This window comes from Anabrus simplex, chromosome 1 (assembly GCF_040414725.1).
Source record: "Anabrus simplex isolate iqAnaSimp1 chromosome 1, ASM4041472v1, whole genome shotgun sequence".
In the NCBI taxonomy this organism is placed as follows: Eukaryota; Metazoa; Arthropoda; class Insecta; order Orthoptera; family Tettigoniidae; genus Anabrus; species Anabrus simplex.
In genome coordinates, this window is record NC_090265.1 from 563,521,518 (window position 1) to 563,545,247 (window position 23,730).

At 38.4% G+C, this 23,730-nt stretch overlaps 1 protein-coding gene across 2 annotated transcripts in view; it reads right to left on the bottom strand.

The window, feature by feature from the left end:
- Window positions 1-21,141: 21,141 nt before the first annotated feature.
- The window catches only part of LOC136869794 (phenoloxidase-activating factor 2), a 166,805-nt gene continuing 164,216 nt past the window's right edge, over window positions 21,142-23,730 (bottom strand). For both annotated transcript variants that reach the window (XM_067144877.2, XM_067144876.2), the window contains exon 6: window positions 21,142-21,596. In XM_067144877.2, the coding sequence (XP_067000978.2) occupies window positions 21,399-21,596 (198 nt within the window). In that variant the 3' untranslated portion in view covers window positions 21,142-21,398. The remainder of the gene's footprint in view (window positions 21,597-23,730) is intronic.

The window sequence follows — 23,730 nt, forward strand, 5'->3', positions numbered from 1 at the left end:
TTCAAAAACGAGCCACTCGCTCTCAACTTTAAGCCTCTTAAAGGCCACACCAAACTCCACCTTCAAGTTGTCCTCACTGGACATAGACACAGGGGTAAAATACCCAACCTACTGAGGTCTATTAAATGAAAAGGGGTAATTAAATGACCTCTAAAATAACAATTAGAGAGGAGGCGATCTGCACTCCTAATACACTTGTTTTTAAAACCTAATCTGGCTCTAGGCCACTAATGCAAGGGCTAATCCCATACTACAGAGGTGACTTTAGAAAAGAACAATTTGTTTTACGTTAACGAAGAATAGGTTGAGAAAATCAGTTCACCTCAAAACAATATGAATGGGAGCTTGAGAGGGTTAGCACTCTCTATCCCAATATGCAGCTTTAAAAGAGAATAGATGAAAAGAGTAGTTACATTTTAGGAAAAGGTTACATAGTAGAAACGCTTCGAACCCGCCCCGAGAGTTAAACTGCCGACCTAGCAAGAAAAGAAGTTATTAAGAGGCCATTACCTGGTGTTGAACAGCTGGAGAAGAAAGAGGCGCTTCCCGCCCCCTGCTATGTACTTTACACACTGAAAGATGGAACAGAAGTGGCGCAGAGACCCTAAAATCAGCAGTTTATATACTCTCGCGGAAGGTTCTAGGCGTTAGGGGAATGAGAACACCCGCCCACAATCACTTTATTGGAGAATAAAGAGAAACCCCTACACAAGATGAAGAAGAAACACATTATTGGTGGAAAATTAATTTCAGAAATTCGGGATTGGCTAGATTTAAAACAAGGGGAAAGAAAGGGGTAATATTGCCAACTTAACCAATAACTGAAAGAAATTTAACAAAGAACAAACTTTTGAAATAAAATTTTCTCCAAAGAACAGTTATTTTTCTTCGCACTAGGGTGCACTATTGTAGTTCTTCAGTAGTGTCCTCTAGAAGAGAAAGTTCACACTTCTTACTTCAAGCAAAACAAAAACACATCAAAAATGACACAGTTCTAAAACTCCAAAATTTACAGGTAGTGACATCTTCTGAGAAAGTAGAAAATTAATACCGTCAATAAAGTTCAGGTTTCCTCCAGCAGAGGAGTTTCAACTGGCGCACCTTTTGAATTAGCGGCGTGGAGGTGTACCGCCCGGTACAATAATAATGGGATTAGTGATAAGAATCGAGAGTTTTGAGAAAGAAGCAGCAATCCAGAAAGGAGTGAAACAAGGATGCAGTTTGTCTCCTCTCCTTTTCCCTCTCTTAACCACAATGGAATCAGATAATCCTTCACGTATCTACTGTAATTCTCTGGTTGTATTTCCTAGAAATTTAGCGACCCACTCAATCATTCCTTTATCTGATCCAATAGGCCTCATTTTCATTAGCAGTCTCAAATGATTTACCCTATCAAAAGCCTTGGCCAGATCAATAGTGATAGAGTCCATTTGAACTTTCAAATCTACAATATCTGCTATATCAACCTGGAACCCTACAAGTTGAGCCTCACTGAAATACCCTTTCCTAAATCCAAAATGCCTCCTATAAAGCCAGTTAGTAATTTTGCAAACATCTCTAATATAATCTGAAAGAATGCTTTTTCAGAGCTTACATGAAACACATGTCAAGCTACCTGGCCTTTAGTTATCTGTTTTATTTGGTATAGCTCCTCCATGCAAACAGTAATCAAATAAGTGCTGCAGATATGGTACTATATCCCAACCCATCCCCAGATATCTTATCAATTCCAGCTATTGTTCTAGTTTTCAACTTTAGTATCTTTTTTGTAAATACCTTTATTATTTCAGTACTTCACTGGTACTAGTTACCTCTGCAACCTGGACATTATCCTTATGTCCAATTTTCTCAAGACAACTTACATACCTTATTTTGTTGTATAAAGTATGCAGCCCTTCCATCATAGGCTACTACATTCTAACAAATGAGCCACGAATGACATAAAAAATATGTCTTTCAAAAGCAAACTTTTTAAACATTTTTTTATATAGCTAATATATTTACAACCCGTGTTTCACCTAGAGGTATATCACGGGATATTTACAGTTATGATAACAACATATAGATAAATTATTGAAGTAAATGGAAGATTTTCTTGAGGAATTCTGTTATTTCGACAGTGTTCCAGTGGTATTTCACAATCGTTGGCAGGGGAGTTGATCGTAGCACAGCTGGTCGTTCTCTTGAGTATGTGGTGCATTCAGTCAACAGGTGTCGAGCAGTCTGTGGAGATTTTTCCGGGCAGCTGCAGAGTGGTGAATCCATTATGTTCATTTTATGGAGATAGGATTTAAAGCAACCATGATTTGTAATAAACTGGGTGGTTATGAAGTTGGGCCGGAGAGATGAGGACAGTCTGTGTGGTATATTAGGAATGAATAATTTTGTATGGAAGGAATCAAACAAAATTATTCATTCCTGTGGCCATGCTATGAATAGTCAAAATTGGGAAATAATACTTAATATATTGGATTTTATAACCCAAGAAAGCAAAGTGGGTGAACCACTTTTTCTTTTAAAAGACAGTAAGGAATGTGTTCTGTCTCAAGCCCAATTCCTGATACTGAGCCCTCTTGGGCAGCTTCTGATGTTGTCTTTCCAGTCACCTGCAGGGTGTTGCGCTAAGAGATCTGGCTTCCCATACTCTACATGGAACTCGAGTTTCTTCCATTCTGATGATGTGCCCATACCACCAAAGCTGAGTTTCCTCAATTTTTGACTGTAATGACTGTGTGTGGGGTATAGCTCTGTTTGTCTGGCTGAGTACTTTATCTCTCTTTTTCTTTTCCTTTTCCTCAATTCTTTAGAATAGTGCATTTCTATAACCTGCAGTCTGCTGATATGCTGGGTATTAGGGCCCATGACTCACAGGTATACATTAAGTGTTGGCACGTATGTTGAGTTGTAAACAACCAACTTGATCTTCTTGCTGATTTCCTTCTTGCCTATGAATCCTTCATTGATGACATGAATAAGGCAACCCATTGCAGCAAACCTAGCATTTATCTCTGCATGTATTCGTCCGTACTCAAGGATTGTAGCTCCCAGGTACTTGAAGCTCTGTACTTCTTCTAGCTGAGGGTTGATGATTTGTTGGGCAGACCTCCTTGATATTACCATTGACTGACTTCTCTGTACTAATGACCATCCTTCTCTGCATCATTTCTTGTTTCCAAATACTGAGGTTGTGCTGGAGCCTGTCCTGTGACTTACTGATTTTGGTAAACTCGTCGGCAAATTGCAAGCTCTGAAAACATGACTGGACTCATCATCCAGTATCCCAGTGTAATGAGGAGGGTGCGAATTTTAAAATCCTTGATGTTGTCATCTAATAATTATCAACAAGACAAAATATGCCTTGTTGCACACCCCATGTCATGAGGAACTCTTTAAACTCCTTATTTTCAGTTCTCACACAGTTTCTGCAATTCTTGTAGAAACTCTGAATGGCCTGAATTAAGTTCTGGCTGACATGCTTCTTCTTCGCTACCTTCCATATCTCATGCCATGGAATCTTATCAAAGGCTTTTTCCAGATTGATGTAACCCACATGCACCATAGAATCCCAATCCCAATAGTCTTCTCAGTTGACTCTCCGAGTGTGAAAATCAGATTTCTTCCCTGTCGAAACCACATTTTTCTTCCAGCAATCAACTTGTCTTCTGAATCTCATGTCCAAATAGATTTTCCCTGGTACACTAGTAGGGAAATGCCTCGATTGGGACTATGACTGAGATGGCCGAGTCTGCAAATATTTTCTTGTGCTTCTACGCCAGGTGAACTACATAAAACAGGAGATCTTTCCCAACTTCTTCCGTGAAATTACCATTTCCAGTGCTATTCTGTCATGGCCAGCAGTTCTTCCCAGCTTTATCTTTCTTAATAGCTGTTCTCAGTTCTTGATGAGTAATTCATTCTGCATCATTCGATTGCACTTCTTCATATGGACTGTACCCTCCTTCTGTATCTTCTTCACAAGTCAATAATTTCCTGAATTATTCTCTCTATCTTTCCATAATGTATATCCTTATCAGTCAGGAGATTCCCTTCTTTGGAATTAATACATTTTAGAGGACATTCCTTTTCTTTCTGGAGATTCTTTTCATAGTGTGATTTCTCCATGCGTTTTCCAAACTACACCCTGGAGCACATCATGGCTTTCTCCACTGCTTGTTTGGTGACGATCCTCTGAAATGCATCATAGTCCTCATATCTCCATGTTCCCAGGTACTTCTTCCATAGAGCCACCTTCTTAACCTCTGTTTTCATGGGGTCATTCCGCCATACTGACTGTTTCTTTTCCTTCTGGATCTTAACGTTCTACAGTTTTCCTTTGATGCCTTCAAATTAATGGTCTTAAAATTCTCTCAGGCTTCCACCAGATCTGAAACTGCTATATTCTCATGTCTCCAAGCTTCCTGGGCTATAGAATCTTGATACTTGGTCCTTTTATATATATCCTTCAGTTTGTAAACTACCGGGCAAGTTGTCCATGAGGTACTCGCATCCGGGAGATAGTGTGTTCAAACCCCACTGTTGGCAGCCCTGAAGATGATTTTCCATGGTTTCCCATTTTCACACCAGGAAAATGTTGGAGCTGAACCTCAATTAAGGCCATGGCCACTTCCTTCCCACTCCTAGGTCTTTCCTATCCCATCGTCGCCATAAGACGTATCTGTGTCGGTGTGACATAAAACAATTTTTCAAAAATTAAAAAAGTTTATACACCTTCCTTCTGTTTCCTATCCCTCTTTTTCCTTCTCTGTATATACATTTCCATTTATTAAAACAGCCTCCTGTATTTACAGGCTGCTATTAAAGAAGGTAATATATATATATATACAATTTTATCTATAAAGTTCTATTACGGAAATCTCTAAAATATAACGAAGATATGGTTTTACAATACAATTAGTGCAGCATTTCCATTCTGTAGAGGTGGTATCTCAGGATCTTGATGGAGCCTCAGAGGACGAGAGTCATGATTTCGAGGACGAGCTTCATTGGAAGTTGGAAGTGCTTCCACATGGTGGCAAAGTGACTAGGTACAGCACCATGAGCTCTGACCATTATCCCTATTCCTTCAATATCCTGTAGGTGGTATTTAGATTTGTAGTAAGGAATAGTGGATCAACTGTCAATAAGAGACTGTCACTGGCAATTTCTGGACCTCTACTAACCCTAGCATCACTCTCAAATTCCATCTGGTTTCTCTTCTCTATAATATAGTCAATGATGGATCTCTCATCTTTAGATGGCCTGACTCAGCTGTATTTGTGAATATCCTTTTGAAAGATTTTACTGTTAGCAATGGCCAAATCATTCGCAATACATAAGTGAAAAAAGTGCTCTCCATTATTGTTAAGAACATCCTCTCCCTCTTTACCTGTCACATGCTCGCACCTTTCTGGTTCGTTACCAACACGTCCATTGAGAAGCCCAGAATTATCATTCTCCCAATATTTGTTTCATCTATTGTCTGCTGCAACAGTTTGAAGTACTCTTCCTTCATACTCACATTTTCATCTTCGTTTGGTACATACGTTTTGATGAGTGACATCACTAACAGTTTTTTTTAATTTTTATATTCACGACCATAATCCTCTCATTAACAAACTTCCATCCAGTGCAGTAGTCCTAAAATTTTCACAGGGTATACTCTAAGTCAGTGCGTAACAAATCTCTGATGCCAAACCATTCTGGTGTCAAAATTTAGTGGGTTAGAGCTAGTTACAGTAAACTTCCCTTAATTTGATTTAAAGGATGCACATGATGTAGAAGGTATCTTAAGAATGGTGTGTTAATGCTCTATGGCTGTGGAACCAAGTTCTGCAGTTGGGAGACAAGTCAGCTGTTCTGTGTATGATTTTTCTGTGGTTTCCTATTTTCACTTCCTGGTCCGGCTCCATGGTTAAATAGTCAGCGGGGGTCTCGAGTTCGATTCCCAGCAGAGTCGGGAATATTAATCATAATCGATTAATTCCGCTGGCTTTCGTCCACGTCACGATCCACAGGTCGCCTACTCCGTAAAATCAAAAGACCTGTATCTAGCGAGCTGAACTTGTCCTCGGACTCGACACTCGCAGCACTAAAAGCCATACACCATTTCATTTGTTTTCACTTCCAGGCAAATGCTGGGACAGTTCCTATTCTTAGGCCACAACCATTTCCTTCCAGCTCCTTACCCAACTTCATTCCCATAATTCATTTTATCATTAGTTCCTCAGTTGTGGTTGGCATCAGGAAGGGCATCCAGCTGCAAAAACATGGCATATAATGTCATCTTACCTTATCCCCGACCTCGTATCAGGAAACTGGTCTAAGTGTATACATACATACATACATACATACATACATACATACATACATACATACATACATACATACATACATACATCACCTACCTACCTACATTACATACATACATACATACATACATACATACATACATACATACATACATACATACATACATACATACATACATACATACACAGCAGGTATTTTAAGATGAAGAAATCCGCATTTAATGCATTAGATTGAGAACCTTATTTTTCTTGCACAGTGGTCTTCTGCTGGACCTATGTTGAGCTTTTGTGTTATTAATAGACACTCCAGAATGCCTCTTTCAATTTGAGATCACACTTCTCATTCAAACAAACTCTCGTACGGGGCATTTGAATGAATGTACTAACGTAAGGCAGATTATCTATACAACAAACAGTGATGATTAATCATCTTAATTATCAAACTGAACATTCAATGTTATGACCGCAGTTGGAGAGTTAAAACTCAGTGGCGGAATGGCAAAATTAAAAATATAGCAAACAAAAGTAGAAGGTATACGCAAGAAGTCAGAAGGCATACTCTAATGAGCGGAGTGAAGCAGAGGCTTCACGGCGTATACTCGCATATGCCCTCAACTACAGCCCTGCACTCACCCCAGTATTGAATCTAGATTATTCTTGGTTATCATACAACCTATTTATTCTTGTGCTCTTTCACTCATAGGTACCCCATTGTACAGAAAAGTCACATAACCTTCGAATGTCTCAATTCCTTTCCCGTTGTTCTTCGTCTCAGTCACAGCAAGATATTTCACTTTCGTCTTCAGGATTCCATGAACCAATTTGACCTTCATTCCATTATACCTCAAACATTCTATGAACCAATATTTGTAGCCAGTAATCCATTCCAGTTTCATCCTAATTCACTTATTATAAGGGACAATTCAGGTGAACAAGTTATTAGCTCATTGCACCCTCGCCCACGGAGGAGCTGCCTCCTAACTGCTCTTGACTACAGCCTTTTCTCTTTGGGTATCCCCCATAGCCTTCTTGAGTGCCCCTCCTAACTTTAAGGCAGCAGATTGCCTCCAACACTAGTTATGCTGTACCAAAGTCTATCTTTTCTCCCATCCCTGCCGTAGAGGAATTCACCCAAGCCCTATTAGCCGTCACATTTCAGGGTTCCTGTAGGGCCTTTGCAGCAATCATGTCATTTCCAGGGCATGCAAATGCTTCATGCTGTTACCTGCCTCCCGTGACAAGGACGAGGGGTTGGTCTTCTGGGAGACCAGGGTGGGAATAAGGGGGTGAATGTTTAAGGACTTCAATTGTGAAACAATCATTAAATGTGGTTTGATTGAGCTAAGTGTGGATGAAGATTACAAAAGATGAGCTACCATTCGTAGCAAGACTACAGCAAACCAATACAGTGAGAATACCCTTCACTTATCTACATATATGAAAGGCAATATTGTGACTGATTGTCAGTCAATGCCCAGCCAAAACTGCTGGACATAAAGAAATTAAATTTTGGGGATACATTTCAACTGCAGTGTAGGCATCCACTAAGGAAGTGGTTAAAAAAAATCCACCTCTAAGGGGATGAAACTGGGATAAAACCCTGAAAACCAAAATATTCATTACTGCAAAACCATTCTTTGGACAAAAGAGAAATTTAACTCGACGATTGTTCCTCAGTCCACCTCTGTGGTGTAGTGGTTAGAGTGATTAGCTGCCACCCCGGAGGCCTGGGTTCAATTCCCGCCTCTGCCACGAAATTTGGGAAGTGGTATAAGGGCTGGAACGGGGTCCACTCAGCCTCGGGAGGTCAACTGAGTAGAGGTGGGTTTGATTCCCATCTCATCCATCCTGGAAGTGGTTTTCTGCGGTTTCCCACTTCTCCTCCAGGCAAATGCGAGGATGGTACTTAACGTACTTAACTTAAGGCCACGGCTGCTTCCTTCTCTCTTCCTTGTCTATCCCTTCCAATCTTCTCATCCCCCCCACAGACCCCTGTTCAGCATAGCACGTGAGGGCACCTGGGTGAGGTACTGGTCCTCCTCTCCAGTTGTATCCCCGACCCAAAGTCTCACGTTCAAGGACATTGCCCTCGAGGCAGTGGAGGTGGGATCCCTTGCTGCATCCAAGGAAAAAACCAACCCTAGAGCGTAAACAGATTAAGAAAGAAGATTGTTTCTCTATGTTATAATTTAGGAACCTCAGACAAATTGACGCAGAAAAAATTAGAAAAAGATGCTCTTTCCGTGCTGTGGATGGAAATAAATCACGCCAATAATGTAGAGGAAATGGTTTCAACATTTAATAACCTAGTAACGCAACTCAACGATCGGCATGGCCCAGTGCATATGGGAAAAGGTTCCAGAGCTCCTAAACCGTGGATAGATGACGAAATTCGCCACTTAATGGCTAAACGAGACACTGCTCATAGATGATACAAACACTATGCAACGGAAGTAAACCACCAAACTTATAAAACACTGCGTAATGAAACGACCTCTAAAATTCGAAGCGCTAGACTACGTTACGCCCATAACTTTATTAGACCTGACGTACGCCCTGCGACAATGTGGAAATCTATGAAATATTTTGGCACCAATAATCATAAACCTAACAAAGAAATAAATATTAACATAGATGAATCAAACAACCACTTCATCTCTCCAATGGGAATTAATACGGTCGTGAAAGAGAAAACAATACCTATGATAATACCCCATCTCCACACAGAGATAAATTTTACTTCAGTCATGTCACACCGCAAGAAGTGATTGACTCAACAAAATGCATCAAGACCAAGGCTAGGGGCGTAGATATTATAGGCCATGAAATGTTCATGAAAATTCTCCACCACATCATTTATCCATTGGTGAATATCTTTAATTATTCACTACAACTGGGGACTTATCCGGAAATATGGTAAATGGCCATAATTCGCCCGCTTCCAAAACTAAGACTTGCAAAGGACATCAGTAACTATCGGCTGATTAGCATCTTATGCATATCATCAAAAGCTTTAGAATTCATAGTTCACAAGAAAATTACCAGCTATCTTACTCAACACAATCTCCTCGACCGGGCGAGTTGGCCGTGCAGCTGTGAGCTTGCATTCGGAAGATAATGGGTTCGAACCCCACTGTCGGCAGCCCTAAAGATGGTTTTCTGTGGTTTCCCATTTTCACACCAAGCTAATGCTTGGGCTGTACCTTAATTAAGGCCATAGCCGCTTCCTTCCCACTCCCAGGCCTTCCCTATCCCATTGTCACCATAAGACCTATCTGTGTCAATGCGACGTAAAGCAGATTGTAAAAAGCAATCTCCTCGATATCCACCAGTCCGGCTTTAGACCAAGACACAGCACTTGCAGTGCATTAACACATGTGACTGATGACATAAGGCAAGGTATGGACAACAAACAACTGACAGTTCTAACGTTATTGGACTTTAGTAAAGCTTTCAACACTGTTGACAGAGACATACTTATATCCAAATTAAATAGTTTAAATTTCTCTGTGAGTGCACTCCTGTGGATCAGTTCCTTTCTTGCCGGTCGCTGGCAGTGTGTATTTAATAACAACAATGAATATTCAAATTGGCGTACAGTTGACATAGGAATACAACAAGGATTTGTACTGGGTCCCCTATCTTTCTCTTTGTATATAAATGGCTCAACTTCCGGATTAAAACACTGTAAATACCACTTATACGCAGATGACTTACAGATATGTGTGCACAACAAACCCTAAAACCTACACTCAGAAACACTTCACCTGAATGCAGACCAAATGCAGACCAAAAATCACAGATTAAAATTAAACCCATCAAAATCCCGGGCAATAATTATTGGTTACTCTAAATTACTTTGCAAAATCAATTGAACAGCGTTACCACAGTTGTCCATAAGTGGTACACCCATACAATATAGCCAAAATGTAAGAAATCGGTATAATATTTCACGAACATCTGTCCTGGTCTGCCCAAACTATATGTGTGTGTAGAAAAATATACAGAATGCTACTCTGTCTCAGTAAATTCAAATTCACTTTCCCCTTTAAACTAAAGAAAGTTCTTGTTGTATCACTCGCATTACCTCATTTAATTGCGACATAGTTTACAACAACCTAGGAGTAGACTGGGGAAGGAAATTGCAGTGTGCTCAGAATGCTTGTGTAAGATTTATCTGGGGGCCGATGACCTTTGATGTTAGGCCCCTTTAAGCAACAAGCATCATCATCATCAAGATTTATCTGTGGACTTCGTTACACTGACCATGTCACACAATCTTACGCACGGCTCGAGTGGCTTCGCCTGCAAGAATGACGCACACTTCAAACTCTTTACTTTTTGCATAATATTCTTAAAACTTCTCAATCAGCCTATCTCCATGATCGCGTCAAGCTCCTCTCCACAGACCATAACAAAAATACCCAATCCTGCAGCACCATGCGTTTATCCCTTCATATATACAGAACAGCAATCTACATGCAATCATTCACCGTAACCGTAGCCCGACAATGGAATATCTTACCAGTGGACGTCAGAAGCATGTCCAGTAGCTCATCTTTTAAACATGTTTGTGTCGAAATACTAGGTAAACATGCATGAATCATCCAGTTATGACTGGAAAACACCTCCTCCTACCACCTCTTCATCATTATTTCCCTCTTCCTTGCACAGATTCTTTTTCTTACTAATATTTCTCTTTACCTCTCAATTGAAGGCAATATCTCGGTATACTATATAAATGTATATATTTTCTAAACTTTCTCTTAAGTAGTAGTTATAATACTCATTATTCATATATTTTTAATGTATTCTACATGCGATGTGTTTTATATAGATGATATGATTTGTTTTTTTATGTGTGATTACTTTTATTAATATTATTACTGTTTTTATGGTTAATACTGTTTACCGGGTGAGTTGGCCATGCGGTTAGAGGAGCGCGACTGTGAACTTGCATCAAGGAGATAGTGGGTTCGAATCCCACTGTCGGGTGCCCTGAAGATGGTTTTCCATGGTTTCCTATTTTCACACCAGGCAAATGCTGGGGTTGTACCTTAATTAAGGCCAGGGCCGCTTCCTTCCAACTCCTAGGCCTTTCCTCTCCCATAATTTTCATAAGACCTGTCTGTGTCGGTGCGATGTAAAGCCACTAGCAAAAGTTAATACTGTTTTCATATTATTGTCATCAGTAATTGTTATTAACAGTGTTCTAGTTTAAGACTGGTTAAGTATAAGAAAGGGAGTACATCCCTAAGATTGCAAGAATAAATAAAATTATATTATTATTATTATTATTATTATTATTATTATTATTATTATTATTATTATTATTATTATTATTATTATTATTATTATTATTATTATTATTATTATCTAGGTAGATGGTAAATAAGACAAGTTTAGAAAAAATTCAGCCCTTAAGGGTTAAATGGGGGTTAATACCCTAAAACAAAAGTATTAATTTCTCTGAAACTGTCTGACATACGAGGCTGAAATTTCACATGATATTTCCTCCTATACTGTACATCTTATATCACAAGTAAGAGGTGATTGATGATTATGATGCTTGTTGTTTAAAGTGGCCTAGCATCTAGGTCATAGGAACCTAATGTTAAGAGATGGACCAAAATGTAATGATATTTAAAATTTTAAAATGTATCCATTGTCTATAATTTAAAACAAGTGATCATGAAAAATGATCATGAATTTAAAATAATCATTGGATCTAATTTGCAACACCTTATTTTCTGATAAAATTATAGAAAATATAGCTTACTATAGAATAAGGCATTGCCTTGAAGTACAGTAATACAAAGGATTATTAAAAAAGATGGACCCAATTTAATTAATTTGTATTTCACAAAATATACATTGGACATGAACAATGTACATATCAATGAACAGTGGAAGTTTCAAAGTTTTATTAACCACCACCACCACTTGGGCAGTGATAGCTGCGTAAAATGGCTGCTTGGGTCTCCCACCATCTCGCTTCACCGTCAGTTGTGAATAAGATGGCTACTGTGCAGCATAAGGTTTTCTGCACTCTTGAGTTTGCAAAATGTGAGTCACTAGTTACAGTGGAGCAGGCTTTTCGTCTCCAATTCAGCACTGAACCACCAACTAGGAAAAATATAAGATGTTAGGTTACGCAATTTTACGAAACTGGATGTCTCTGCAAAGGAAAAAGCCCAGGCCAACTGAATGTGTCAGAGGATGATGTCAGACGAATAGAGGAAAGTTATGTTTGTAGTCCACATAAGTGAACCAATAGAGCTAGTAGAGAACTAGGATTATCCCAAACAACTGTATGGCATGTTTTGAGACAGTGTTTGGTGTACAAGCTATACAGCTTACCAGTGGCGTGCACTGATCCCCATCTACCCCAGCGCTGCTTGGGTAAATAACTTTGTATTTATATTTTCTTCTTATTCCTTAGAACGCTTTTTATAAAGTTTAAAAAACCGCTAATATCTAAGTCAAGTACAACTGTCTCGATGATTCATTTGCAATACCACAGTTCAGCTTCTCCAACGAGCTGGGTTTCCTTGCTGGCACGAAAGAGTACCCAAGTGAAATTTAAGTCGCTTGGATGACGCATGCACTTGAAGCTTCCTTGTTCTTGAAGCTGTGGTCCCTCCCCAGACAGCAATTTATGGTGACGGGCCAGCTAGCTTAGGTAAGGCCTGTTAGTTTTAATACTTTACACTCAAAGTGTTCAGTGCCACACACTAGAGGCTACAATAAAAAATATCAACAAGTTAACAGTATAGCTATTTACACATCATCTTGCTAATAAAAATGGAGCCTGTTTATGAAATCAATTGTAATATAAAAGAATACATTTTATTTTTGGATTTTCTCATGTATAAAGTTTTTTTGAGCAATTCATTGATGGCACGTGTACAGTCGTAGAAACATATTTAGATTGCCCAGCATGAACACAGAGCAAAGCGAATGTTTTATTTGGTTGTCTGTAATGGTGGTATATAGTGAATTTTTGTAGTGTTCCTCTTGATTTACAGGTGAAGTTTTCATGAGTTCTGTGCCATTGTTCACGAATATAACGTGTGTTATGCTTTGTGACGCTGTAGATTAAGTTATTATGGTGTTGTCGCTGCCGTGAATATCAATTTGGAAATATGTGCGGATGTGCAGTGGAAAATATTCTTGAAAGTCCTTTCTCAGGTAGATCTTTCCATGAAAAATGCAGCCTTATAAAAGAAGGTAGGCCAACTCCAGATTTACCAGGCTTAACAAAACAAGTAAAAGGTTTCACTAGGCACTTCACTGCTTCTTCATACGGAAAATATGTTTGGTTGACAGGATGCACCAAAGTGAATGCTCTGTTCTGTTGGCCTTACCTTCTTTTTGGTAAAGACAGAAACACAAGCTGGACTAAAACGGGGTATATTAATCAGGAAAATTTTACCAATGCAGCTGTTTCTCATGAAGAGTCTATAGGACACATCAGAGCATCTTATCTCTTAGAGTCATTTGGTAAATTTAAGGTGGACACACAACTAGATGACCAGCTCAAACAGGGAATCGCATTTCATAATGAGAGGGTAAAACAAAACAGGGAACTCTTGAAGCATTTCTTCAATGTTGTGTGTTTTTTATGTAAGCAAGAACTTTCTTTCTGAGGGCATGACGAGCGTGAAACCTCAGTTAATAGGGGTAACTGCATTGAGCTGTTAAAATACACTGCAGAATATGACCCTCTCTCAAAAACCCACTTAGAGACATCCACAGTTTTTAGGGGTGTATCAAATAGAATTCAGAATGATTTAATTTTTGCAATGGCAAACTCGTTGCTGGAAGAAAGAAAATCTCAATTGAAAGAAGCCAAGTTTGTTTCAGTTTTAGTGGACGAGATGACAGATGTTTTCAACACTGCAAAACTCTCCATTGTTTTACATTATGTTTACAATGGGCAAACAAAGGAAAGATTTGTCAGGTACAGTGACGTCAGTGAAAACATAATAGCTTTAGGCATTTCAGAAATCGTACGACAATACCTGACTGAGTTTGACTGTAATAACAAGTTAATTGCGCAGTCTTACAATGGAGCTGCTTCAATAGCCGGGCATATGAATGGAGTGCAAGCTTTAATTAAAAGAACACATCCTGAAGCTTTATTTATTCATTGCTATGCGCACTGCTTAAATCTAGTTTTGTCCCATACTGTGAACAGGTTGTCTGAATGCAAAATATTTTTTAGCTCTCTTAATGGTATTGCTGCTTTCTTTTCATATTCACTTAAATGGGCTAAATTCCTGGAAGAGTATTTGCAGAGAAGACTTCCTAGTGATTCACCTACTCGGTGGAACTAAACAAAGACGTTAGTGAACACCATGTTCATTCACTGAAGTAATTTAAGTGAAGTTTTTAACTCAATGCTACACAATTCTCTTGAAATTGAGAATGAAATTTTTGCTCCAGTGAAGGTTACCTCCTTCTTTGACAACATATTTGCTTTCACTGATGTTCTCTACAATATCCTCCAGACAAAAACTTTCGACATCATTTTCTGTCGGAAGAAAGTTGATGAAATTCGAAAGGCTATTTATTCATTAAGGGGCCAATTTGAGTCCATCTGTGCAAAAACAGCACAAGAAATAGGTGAGCCAACAAGGAGAAACAGTCCTAATTACAAACAAATTTACTGTGAAATATCTGATAATGTTGACAGTCACCTCGAAATGCGTTTTCAGGATTATGGGAAATTGAACTTCTTAGGACTAATATGTGCGGAGAAAGGAAAGTATGAAATATATCAGAAAAATATCCCTCAAGCTGAAATTTCTAGTCTTCTAAATTCATACCCTGGCCATTTCAATGAAATTAGGTTGAGAAACAAACTAATGGTGTTCTACAGTAGCGAGGAGTTTAATGAAAAGAGTCCATTTGAATTAATGAGCCTCTTTACAGACGGTCATTAATTTGTTGTTTCCCACAACTTTCTAAGTTAATTGCTATCATTTGTACCATACCAGTGTCTACTGTGTCGATGGAAAGGAACTTATCAGCTTTAAGAAGAATAAAAACCTAAGGGAACAGACTGGGAGATAAAAAGACATTCAAGCTTGGCACTGTTTTCCATTGAAGCAGCATTACTGGAAGATGTTCGCCAGAAAGATTCATTTTTTTAAAGAACTGTTCGCTACTTTGCTATGCAGGAGAGAAGAATGGAATTCACCTTTTACATGAGGATGTCAGTGTTGTCGACATGATACAGGACAGACCACTCTTTCACTAAGCAACATGAAATGAATAATCTCGTTATTTACTGCTTACTACTTAAGTGGCCAAAACGTTTGGCAGATTGGCAAAATATAATCTCGGAGGAATTCTTCAAGGTGCACCAAATTCTCTTTCACATTACAAATCTTGACTGGATTTGAATCCCCCTTCCTGACTGCAGAGTATCAGCTACTGGGCAAATACGCAGCTGAGTTCACCTCCAAAAATCATTCATGTGAGTTAACATTTCAAAAGTTCTTTAATACCTAAAATATCTTTATTTATTTATTCAGTTATTTATTTTTTCTTTGGTTTGTTTGCTTGTTATATTTCCACTTAGTTATCACGCACGTTATAAAATGATAATGTTGACTTTAGAGAGTGTAGTGGGCTACGATTGCTTATATTTAAAAAACCATTTTTGCAGCTGGGGTAATGAATATGTTCACCACACGTCACTGCTGCTTACAACTTGTGCATGCTCTCCATCCAAATGACAAAACCAAATGTATTGATTTTTCTGGCTATATGCCAGAAATGAAAGATGATGCATTTCTATCACACATAATTTTTAGCGATGAAGCTACGTTGCATCCCCATGTAACATTCGAACATGAGAGACACTCGCCGAAGCTAAAGGTGTTCTCTGCCATATCACAAACAAAGGTGTATGGAACATTCTTTTTAACGGAAAGCATTGTAAGTGGAATAACACGCCTGGACATGTTGTAACAATAGCTTTTTCCTCAAGTTACCAAAGATTCACAAGACTTCATTTTCCAACTGGATGGACCTCCGCCACATTGGCACCTTGATGTCTGAAGACTGTTAAATCAATCCCTTCCTTGGCAATGGATAGGTCGCATAAGAAAGGAAGAACAGGCTCTATACTTCTGGCCATCAAGATCACCCAATCTCACACCATGTGACTTTTTCCTGTGCGCTCTGTTAAGGAGCTCTACCAACAACTCTAACTGACCTGCAGAACCGTATCACTGCTGTGGTGCACACAGTAACATGAAACATGCTTTCTCGCACGTGGAGAGAGTTTGGCTATTGCTTAGATGTTTGTCGTGCAGCACAGGGGGGAAAACATTGAACATTTAGAAACTGTGGTCAACAAAACTTCGAATCTTCCACTGTTCATTGGTATGCAGGTTGTTCATGTCCAATGCATATTTTGTGAAATACAAATTAATTACATTGGATCCACCTTTTTGAATAACACTCTATATCATTCAAGTTAGAAGTTAAAGTAACACATTAAAAATACGCAAACGCAAACTACAACAGAGTCGTGGAATAAAACGTAGTTAACAATAAAATAAAAACTAATAGAAAATATGCTTTTATAAATGATAAAACGGGCCACTATCCCTCCTAAAATGGATGACGCCGTGCGCGTAGAGGCGCGCGGCTGTGAGCTTGCATCCAGGAGATAGTAGGTTCGAATCCCACTATCGGCAGCCCTGAAAATGGTTTTCCTTGGTTTCCCATTTTCACACCAGGGCAAATGCTGGGGCTGTACCTTAATTAAGGCCACGGCCGCTTCCTTCCAACTCCTAGGCCTTTCCTATCCCATCGTCGCCATAAGACCTATCTATGTCGGTGCGACGTAAAGCCCCGCCTCCTGCTAAACCACACCAGTGGCAATAACTGTATAAATGAAATAAATGTTTCCACGCCGCTGGCCCCTCAGCCTCAACCACAATAACTGTACCCTAAAGCAAAATTTCCAACAAAAGTCTGTCGCGGAGATCTTACTGTTTCAGTGCCCCCTCAGCCATCAACCGCCGCGCAGCAACTTGAACGGAATCTGGGCCCCCTTCATTCCCGTGAAGACTCTCTAAGAACGGCGAGCCGGAGTTCTGCTTCCGGCAAAGGCTGATGTGCGGTGCACCAACCGCAAGCTACTTGAGGACTGCTTCCTAAACTTCGCATCTGCTGCGTGCTTCACCTCGACTACCCCTCTCATAGTGCGGGAGAGCGGTATCTTAGGGTACGGGAGGAGTCCGGGCGACTCGTACAAACATCGGCTGCGGCGGCAGGTCTGGCCATCAAGCATTAGCAGCGTGTAGTGGTTTCACCTATCTTTAAATGGAAATTTAAATTAATAACCACAAAAGACCTTGAATTCTCTTTCTTTCTTCAAGATTTGTCAACTATTCAGCAAAAGTACCTTTCAGCAAAGCTATTACAAAGAAATTTCAAAACTGGATTCTACTTATATCAAACAAATTCTGAGACCTCCGACCTCTGAAAACTTATATTTTTCTCTTCTAAGTTCTTCATCAATAACTTGGACTTTTTTTAAAACAAAATTTTGTTTTTTTCTGTGGCACCCCGTGGAAGGACTTTTGGGGGGGGGGAGGTCTGTACCGGGAGGTACACCTCCACAATGCAAATTCAAATATTGCGCCAGTTTAAACTCCTCTACAGGAGAACGCCTGAACTTTAACAAACTATATTAATCCAATGGTTTCTCGAAAGATGTCACCACAGTAAATTTGGTAATTTTGAAGTGTCTGAACGGTGTCTATTTCGACTTGTGTTTGTTTCCTCTGGATCAAGAAGTTTGGACGTTCTCTAACAGATGTCTCTACAAAAACTATAATAACGCACTCTGGTGTAAAGGAATGAACTGTCCTGAAAAATTTAACATTCATAAGTTTTGTTTTTGCTAAATTTTGTTCTGTGGTTTGAGAGTTGGCAATGTTAATCCTTTCTTTCCGCCAGTTTTGAAATTAGCCAATCCCGAATTTCTTAAATTAATTTTTGGCCAATCGGGGCTTTCTTCCCCAACCTGTCCTGTAACTGTGTTCTGTAACCAATAAACTGCTGTGGGTGTGTCTTATCATTCATGAAAAGTCTCGAATGTTCCACGAGGGTATATAAACTGCTGATTTTCTGGTCGTCTCGCCACTTCAGTAACATCTCTCCTTGTGTGATTATGTAGCAGGGGGCGGGAAGCGCCTCTTTCTTCGGGCAGCAGTTCATCTCTAAGGTAATGGCCATTTTATAACTTCATTTCTTGCTAGCTTAGCAGTTTAACCCGCGGGGCAGGTTCGAAACCTTTCTAATGTAACCTATCTTTAAAATGTAATAGACATTTGATAAATTTTGGCTTTTTAACTATAAATTGGGATAGAGAGTGCCTAACCCTCTCGAGCTCCCACTCATATTGTTCTGAGGTGACTACGTTTTCATTTCCATTTTTCCTCCCTTCGTAATGTAAATAAGTTTTCTTATCGTGTCACCTCCGTAGTATGGGATTAGCCCTTGCATAAGCGGCCTAGTGCCAAATAGGTTTTAAAAATGTATTAGGAGTGCAAGTTATGCCTCCATTCAACTCAGAATTTTGGGCCATGTAATTGACCTGTTTCTTTACTGAATAGGCCTCAGTAGGTTGGGTATTATTACCCCTGTTCTTGTGTGCCTGGAGGGCAGATTGAAGGTGGAGTTTGGTGTGGCCTTTGAATAGGCTTGAACTTTGAGAGCGGGTTTGCTCTTTCTTAAAAGTGGATTTTCTGTGTGCCTCGAGGAGGCTTTACTGGGTAATTGGGAGCAAGTGCTCCTTGGCATGATTGGGGTTTTCTGCCCCTTTGTTTGAACTTGGTATATAGGTAAAGTTGGGCTTATAGCTCAAGGTTCGTGAGTGTCGGGCTCGAAGCCCAAATTTTGTAACGAACTAAAATTGTACTTTCTTAATTTGTTGATCTGCTACTTGGTACCTGTTATATTCTGTTATTTATTTACCTTGAAAAGAAAATATAACCTTTGTTAAAGTTTTAAATTAACTTTAAGTTGAGACCTATTCCACCCAGCACCTTCTTTCACCTCTGCTGGTCCACCAAAATTCCATAATAAATAATAATAATAATAATAATAATAATAATAATAATAATAATAATAATAATAATAATAATGTGTATGTTTATTATTATTATTATTATTATTATTATTATTATTATTATTATTATTATTATTATTATTATTATTATTATTATTATTTATTCAACAGCCATAATAAATATATCTATTTTTACTATTATTGCTACTCTAGAAGGTGGTTTCCACAGTTTCCCCTCTTCAAGCAAATACTGAAATAATACCTGACAAAGATAAGACCTTCTCAATGGTAAATCAATTCATTACCAATTGTCATTCAGTTACGGAAATTTTTCAGTCTATTGAAACGAAGACCAACAGAGTTTTGACAGACTGAAAAACTTCACAGGTATAGATTAAATAAGTCAATCCGAAAAGAAATGGCTTCCACTATAGCAAAGAAACCTACTCATTATCAGACTTCACACTCTGCTGAGAATAATGTCTCAAACCATTGGAGGTAAACAAAATGAAAGTTATCTTGTTTGCAGACAATATTTGCTTGTGGGGAGACTTTAAAGAAGACCTTCAAGAACAAATAAACTCCTGGACAGAAGCTGCTAAAGAATATGGACTCATCTTCAACCAAGAGAAAAGTGAGGTTACAGTCATGAAAAGATATGGACAACTAATGGGACACATTGAAATAGAGGGGAAACAGCTATGGATGAACCATCAGTTCAAATATTTTGGAAGTGTTATCTCTGATACTGGTTCTATAGACTAGGAAATTTCCCACAGAATTCAGGCAGGTAGAAACTTTTACAAAACAGTTAAAGACATAATATGGAACAAGAAAATACCAACAAAATGTAAAAAAGTCATATATGAAACCTATTACGTACCAATCCTGACCTATGGTTGAGAAACATGGACCATGAGAAAAATAAAGCTGTTAGTAGAATCCAGGGAGCAGAAATAAGATTTGTCTGTAGCATGATCGGTAAAACACGGAGGGACAGAGTCCGTAATGAGGAAATCTGCAAGCAGGCTCAAGTTGTAAGATTGCAGGACAGAATAACAGCACAGCGACTGAGATGGTATGGACATATGTGACGCATGGGAGATAACAGATTACCGAAACAAATGTGTGATCTAAAACTTGAAGACTCAGGTACAAAGACATGGTGAAGACTGACATTGAACAGCGAGGACATACTTTGGAATGCATCGAAGAAGGAGAGAAGTTCAGAGACTGTAACTGGTGGAGAAGCCTCGTTCGCTGACCCATTGCTTAAGATGGAACCGTGTGTGTGCGTGTATCACCCGTGACAATGACATTATCGGAAATTTAAATCCTTGCAAGCAATATTTTTGTTATTAAATACGAGAGAATAAACTTGAATGGTATAACAAAGGTAAAAGACTAGCAATTGCCAAGTTTAAATACCAGTGATGTTTGGTAGATACTTACCAGGATATTCCCTTTTAGAGCATACACATACATTGCAAACTTTGTCCATCTCTTACCTTGAAACTCCACGATTTACAATTTGCCACCAATGGTATAACTTTTATATAAAAAATTATAAGGCAATTCAAGTACAAGGTTGTTTCTGTGAGGTTCCAACATTCTTTACCACAATTAAAGAAAACATTAACTGAGGTTTAGGTGTATTTTTGTATCCTTCAGACTTCTGCTATCACTGCTATCACTGTTAACACACAAGAGGGCTTAAGAAAAAATTAAAGTACGTAAGTAATAAATTAAGATTTATTTATCCTTAAGTTACACATTGTCATACATGAAATACTATCCTGTTTCTTTTGGTCTTGGAAATAACATTTTTGGAGCAATTCATATAGAAAATAAAATTTATTAAAATTGTGAAGAATATGGTGGACTGAGAGGCCATAAAGTTTTCTGATGTTCATTTCACAATTCAGAGAAGTTTTCGTTGTTAAAAGAATGTAGGCAGTGACTGTTTTGTTGAATGTACATGATAAAGGCACTTAATGGTAACTATATTCTTGAGGATCTAAACCATTCTTGACCATTTGTTGGTCTATCCAAGACCTGAAGAGAGCTACATTGACATAGACTCCTGGAGTTGCATCACCACAACCAATTCCCCAGGCCACTATACCAGCTTGTTGATATCTAGTAGGTTCCTCCTTGATAGGGCAAACGAGAGGACTACCTCCATCTCCCTAGAAAGAGAACACATTTCATTTTATAGGACAGAAATTGTATTATTTTTTAAGCAGAACATTTTTTGTTCCACTGACTATTCCTTTTATAACCATTTTGGATCCACACCATTAGAGTTGCAATTGAGATTAACTGTAATAGGTACTAAACAACATCGACTGCCCACATTATATTTATGCTTGAGTCCAAAAATAATAAAGTAATCAATTTCCTAGATTTAACTATTTTTAGAAACCCTTTTTCTCTATCATATAAAATCTCCAGGAAACATGCACAAACTGCCAATACTATTCGTTAAGACTCCATACATCCCCAAACACACAAACGTGCAGCGTACAATAGCATGGTTTACCGGGCTTTCAAGATACCTATGACGAAGTAAGATCTCAACAATGAACTCAATATTATAAGAGCAATTGCCAAATTTCATGGTTGCAACAGGTCATTTATAGAACAGATCATCAATAAATTCGTACACCGGCTTAAGACCACTCTTGCAAAAGAAGAACCTAACACTACCATTTCATCTACTTTTACATTCAATAGCAATGTTTATAAAATCATCAATCTCTTTCAAAAACATAATGAAAAAATTTCTTGAGAACTAATAACATGACTTCAAAAATTTAACACAATTCATCACCTGTCAATACCTCCAATAGATTTTCTATATCTGGAATCTATAGATTCAAGTGTAATGACTGCAGCGCCTCTTACGTGGGTCAAACAGGATGCAGTTTCACAACCAGATATTCTGAGAACGTCAACACAATAAGGTATGACAAATTTTTTGCTATAGGCTAACATATTCACGACTCTAATCATAAGTTCAATGACATTGATCATGACTTTGAGACACTTCAAATAACAAATAAATGGCCAATCATGAACATTATTGAAAATTATTTTATTCACTGCGATCAGTACTTCAATTTGAATAATTTGAATGAAATTTCCAAAAGAACTAATATTCTTTTTGATCTCTTAATTAAATGGCTAAAAAATATTAGACTCCGAAAAAAGCTAGATGTTTAACACTGTACGCAATATACATCCCCATCAGTTACCCCCACTACCACATCCTTCCGCTCCTCCCTAATTCCCTGGCAGTTGCCCCTCCTCTACCCCTTCTCTCTCCTTCTCCACGGCCCTTAACCTTGCGATCGCATCCATCAGTCCAGCTCCGTCTGCTGGTCAAACAGGCTGCTCAAGGTGAGTTTGTTTCTAGTCGTTTCTAGTCATTTCTTTTCAGTCTTTCTTTCTTTCCTTTTGATTAATTCAGCTTTCTCTTCTTTAGGTTCCAATCCCCATACTGAAGTGCGAACAAAAATTTTTCAGGTCTAACTGAGTCCATCACATGATCGTTTACTCTTTCGGAACTGCCAAACTACGGATCAAACAAGTGTCAACCTCACATGACAACAAAATTCTGCAGTGTATATTCAACAAGATTAAAGACTAAAACATACACAAGCTGGACTATACACTATGTGTGGGGTCATCATCAGTTTTAAAAAGGATTTTATATTATAGTGCAAAATCATCATGTACCGTAATTTTATTTAACATTCATTTTTGCAGGTGTTATAATGTATTTTAAATTGTTTTAAGATTGTTTGTGTTTGCCTGATTTGACACTTTGGCTGATGATGGCATGACATAAGTGCCGAAACTGGTACCTTATGTGATTAATTCACACTAATAAATGTTATTGTATTGAATAGGTGGACCCCTAATAATTTTAATTATTGTAATCCCACTTCAATACGGATCATGATGAAATTTCTAAATATCAAAGAATTTTACCTGCAACTGACAAAAGCGATATACCACGGTAGTTCTCACATACACTACGATTGCCTAGATACTTACACCCCTTCAACATTAAAGCTGAGAGGACTTTTCCTATTAGTGAAACTCACAACCTCACTCCTAATCGCGTTTATCATCATAGCATTGCTTGCTGTCCATCTCACAACATTGTTGAGGTCTTTTTGCAGTTGCTCACAATCTTTTAACATTTATTACTCTATACATTATAACATATTTGCTCATAACATTTATATATGTATAAGAAAACAAAGGTCCAATAATACTACCTTGAGGAATTACAGGATTAAATAATGCTTCACC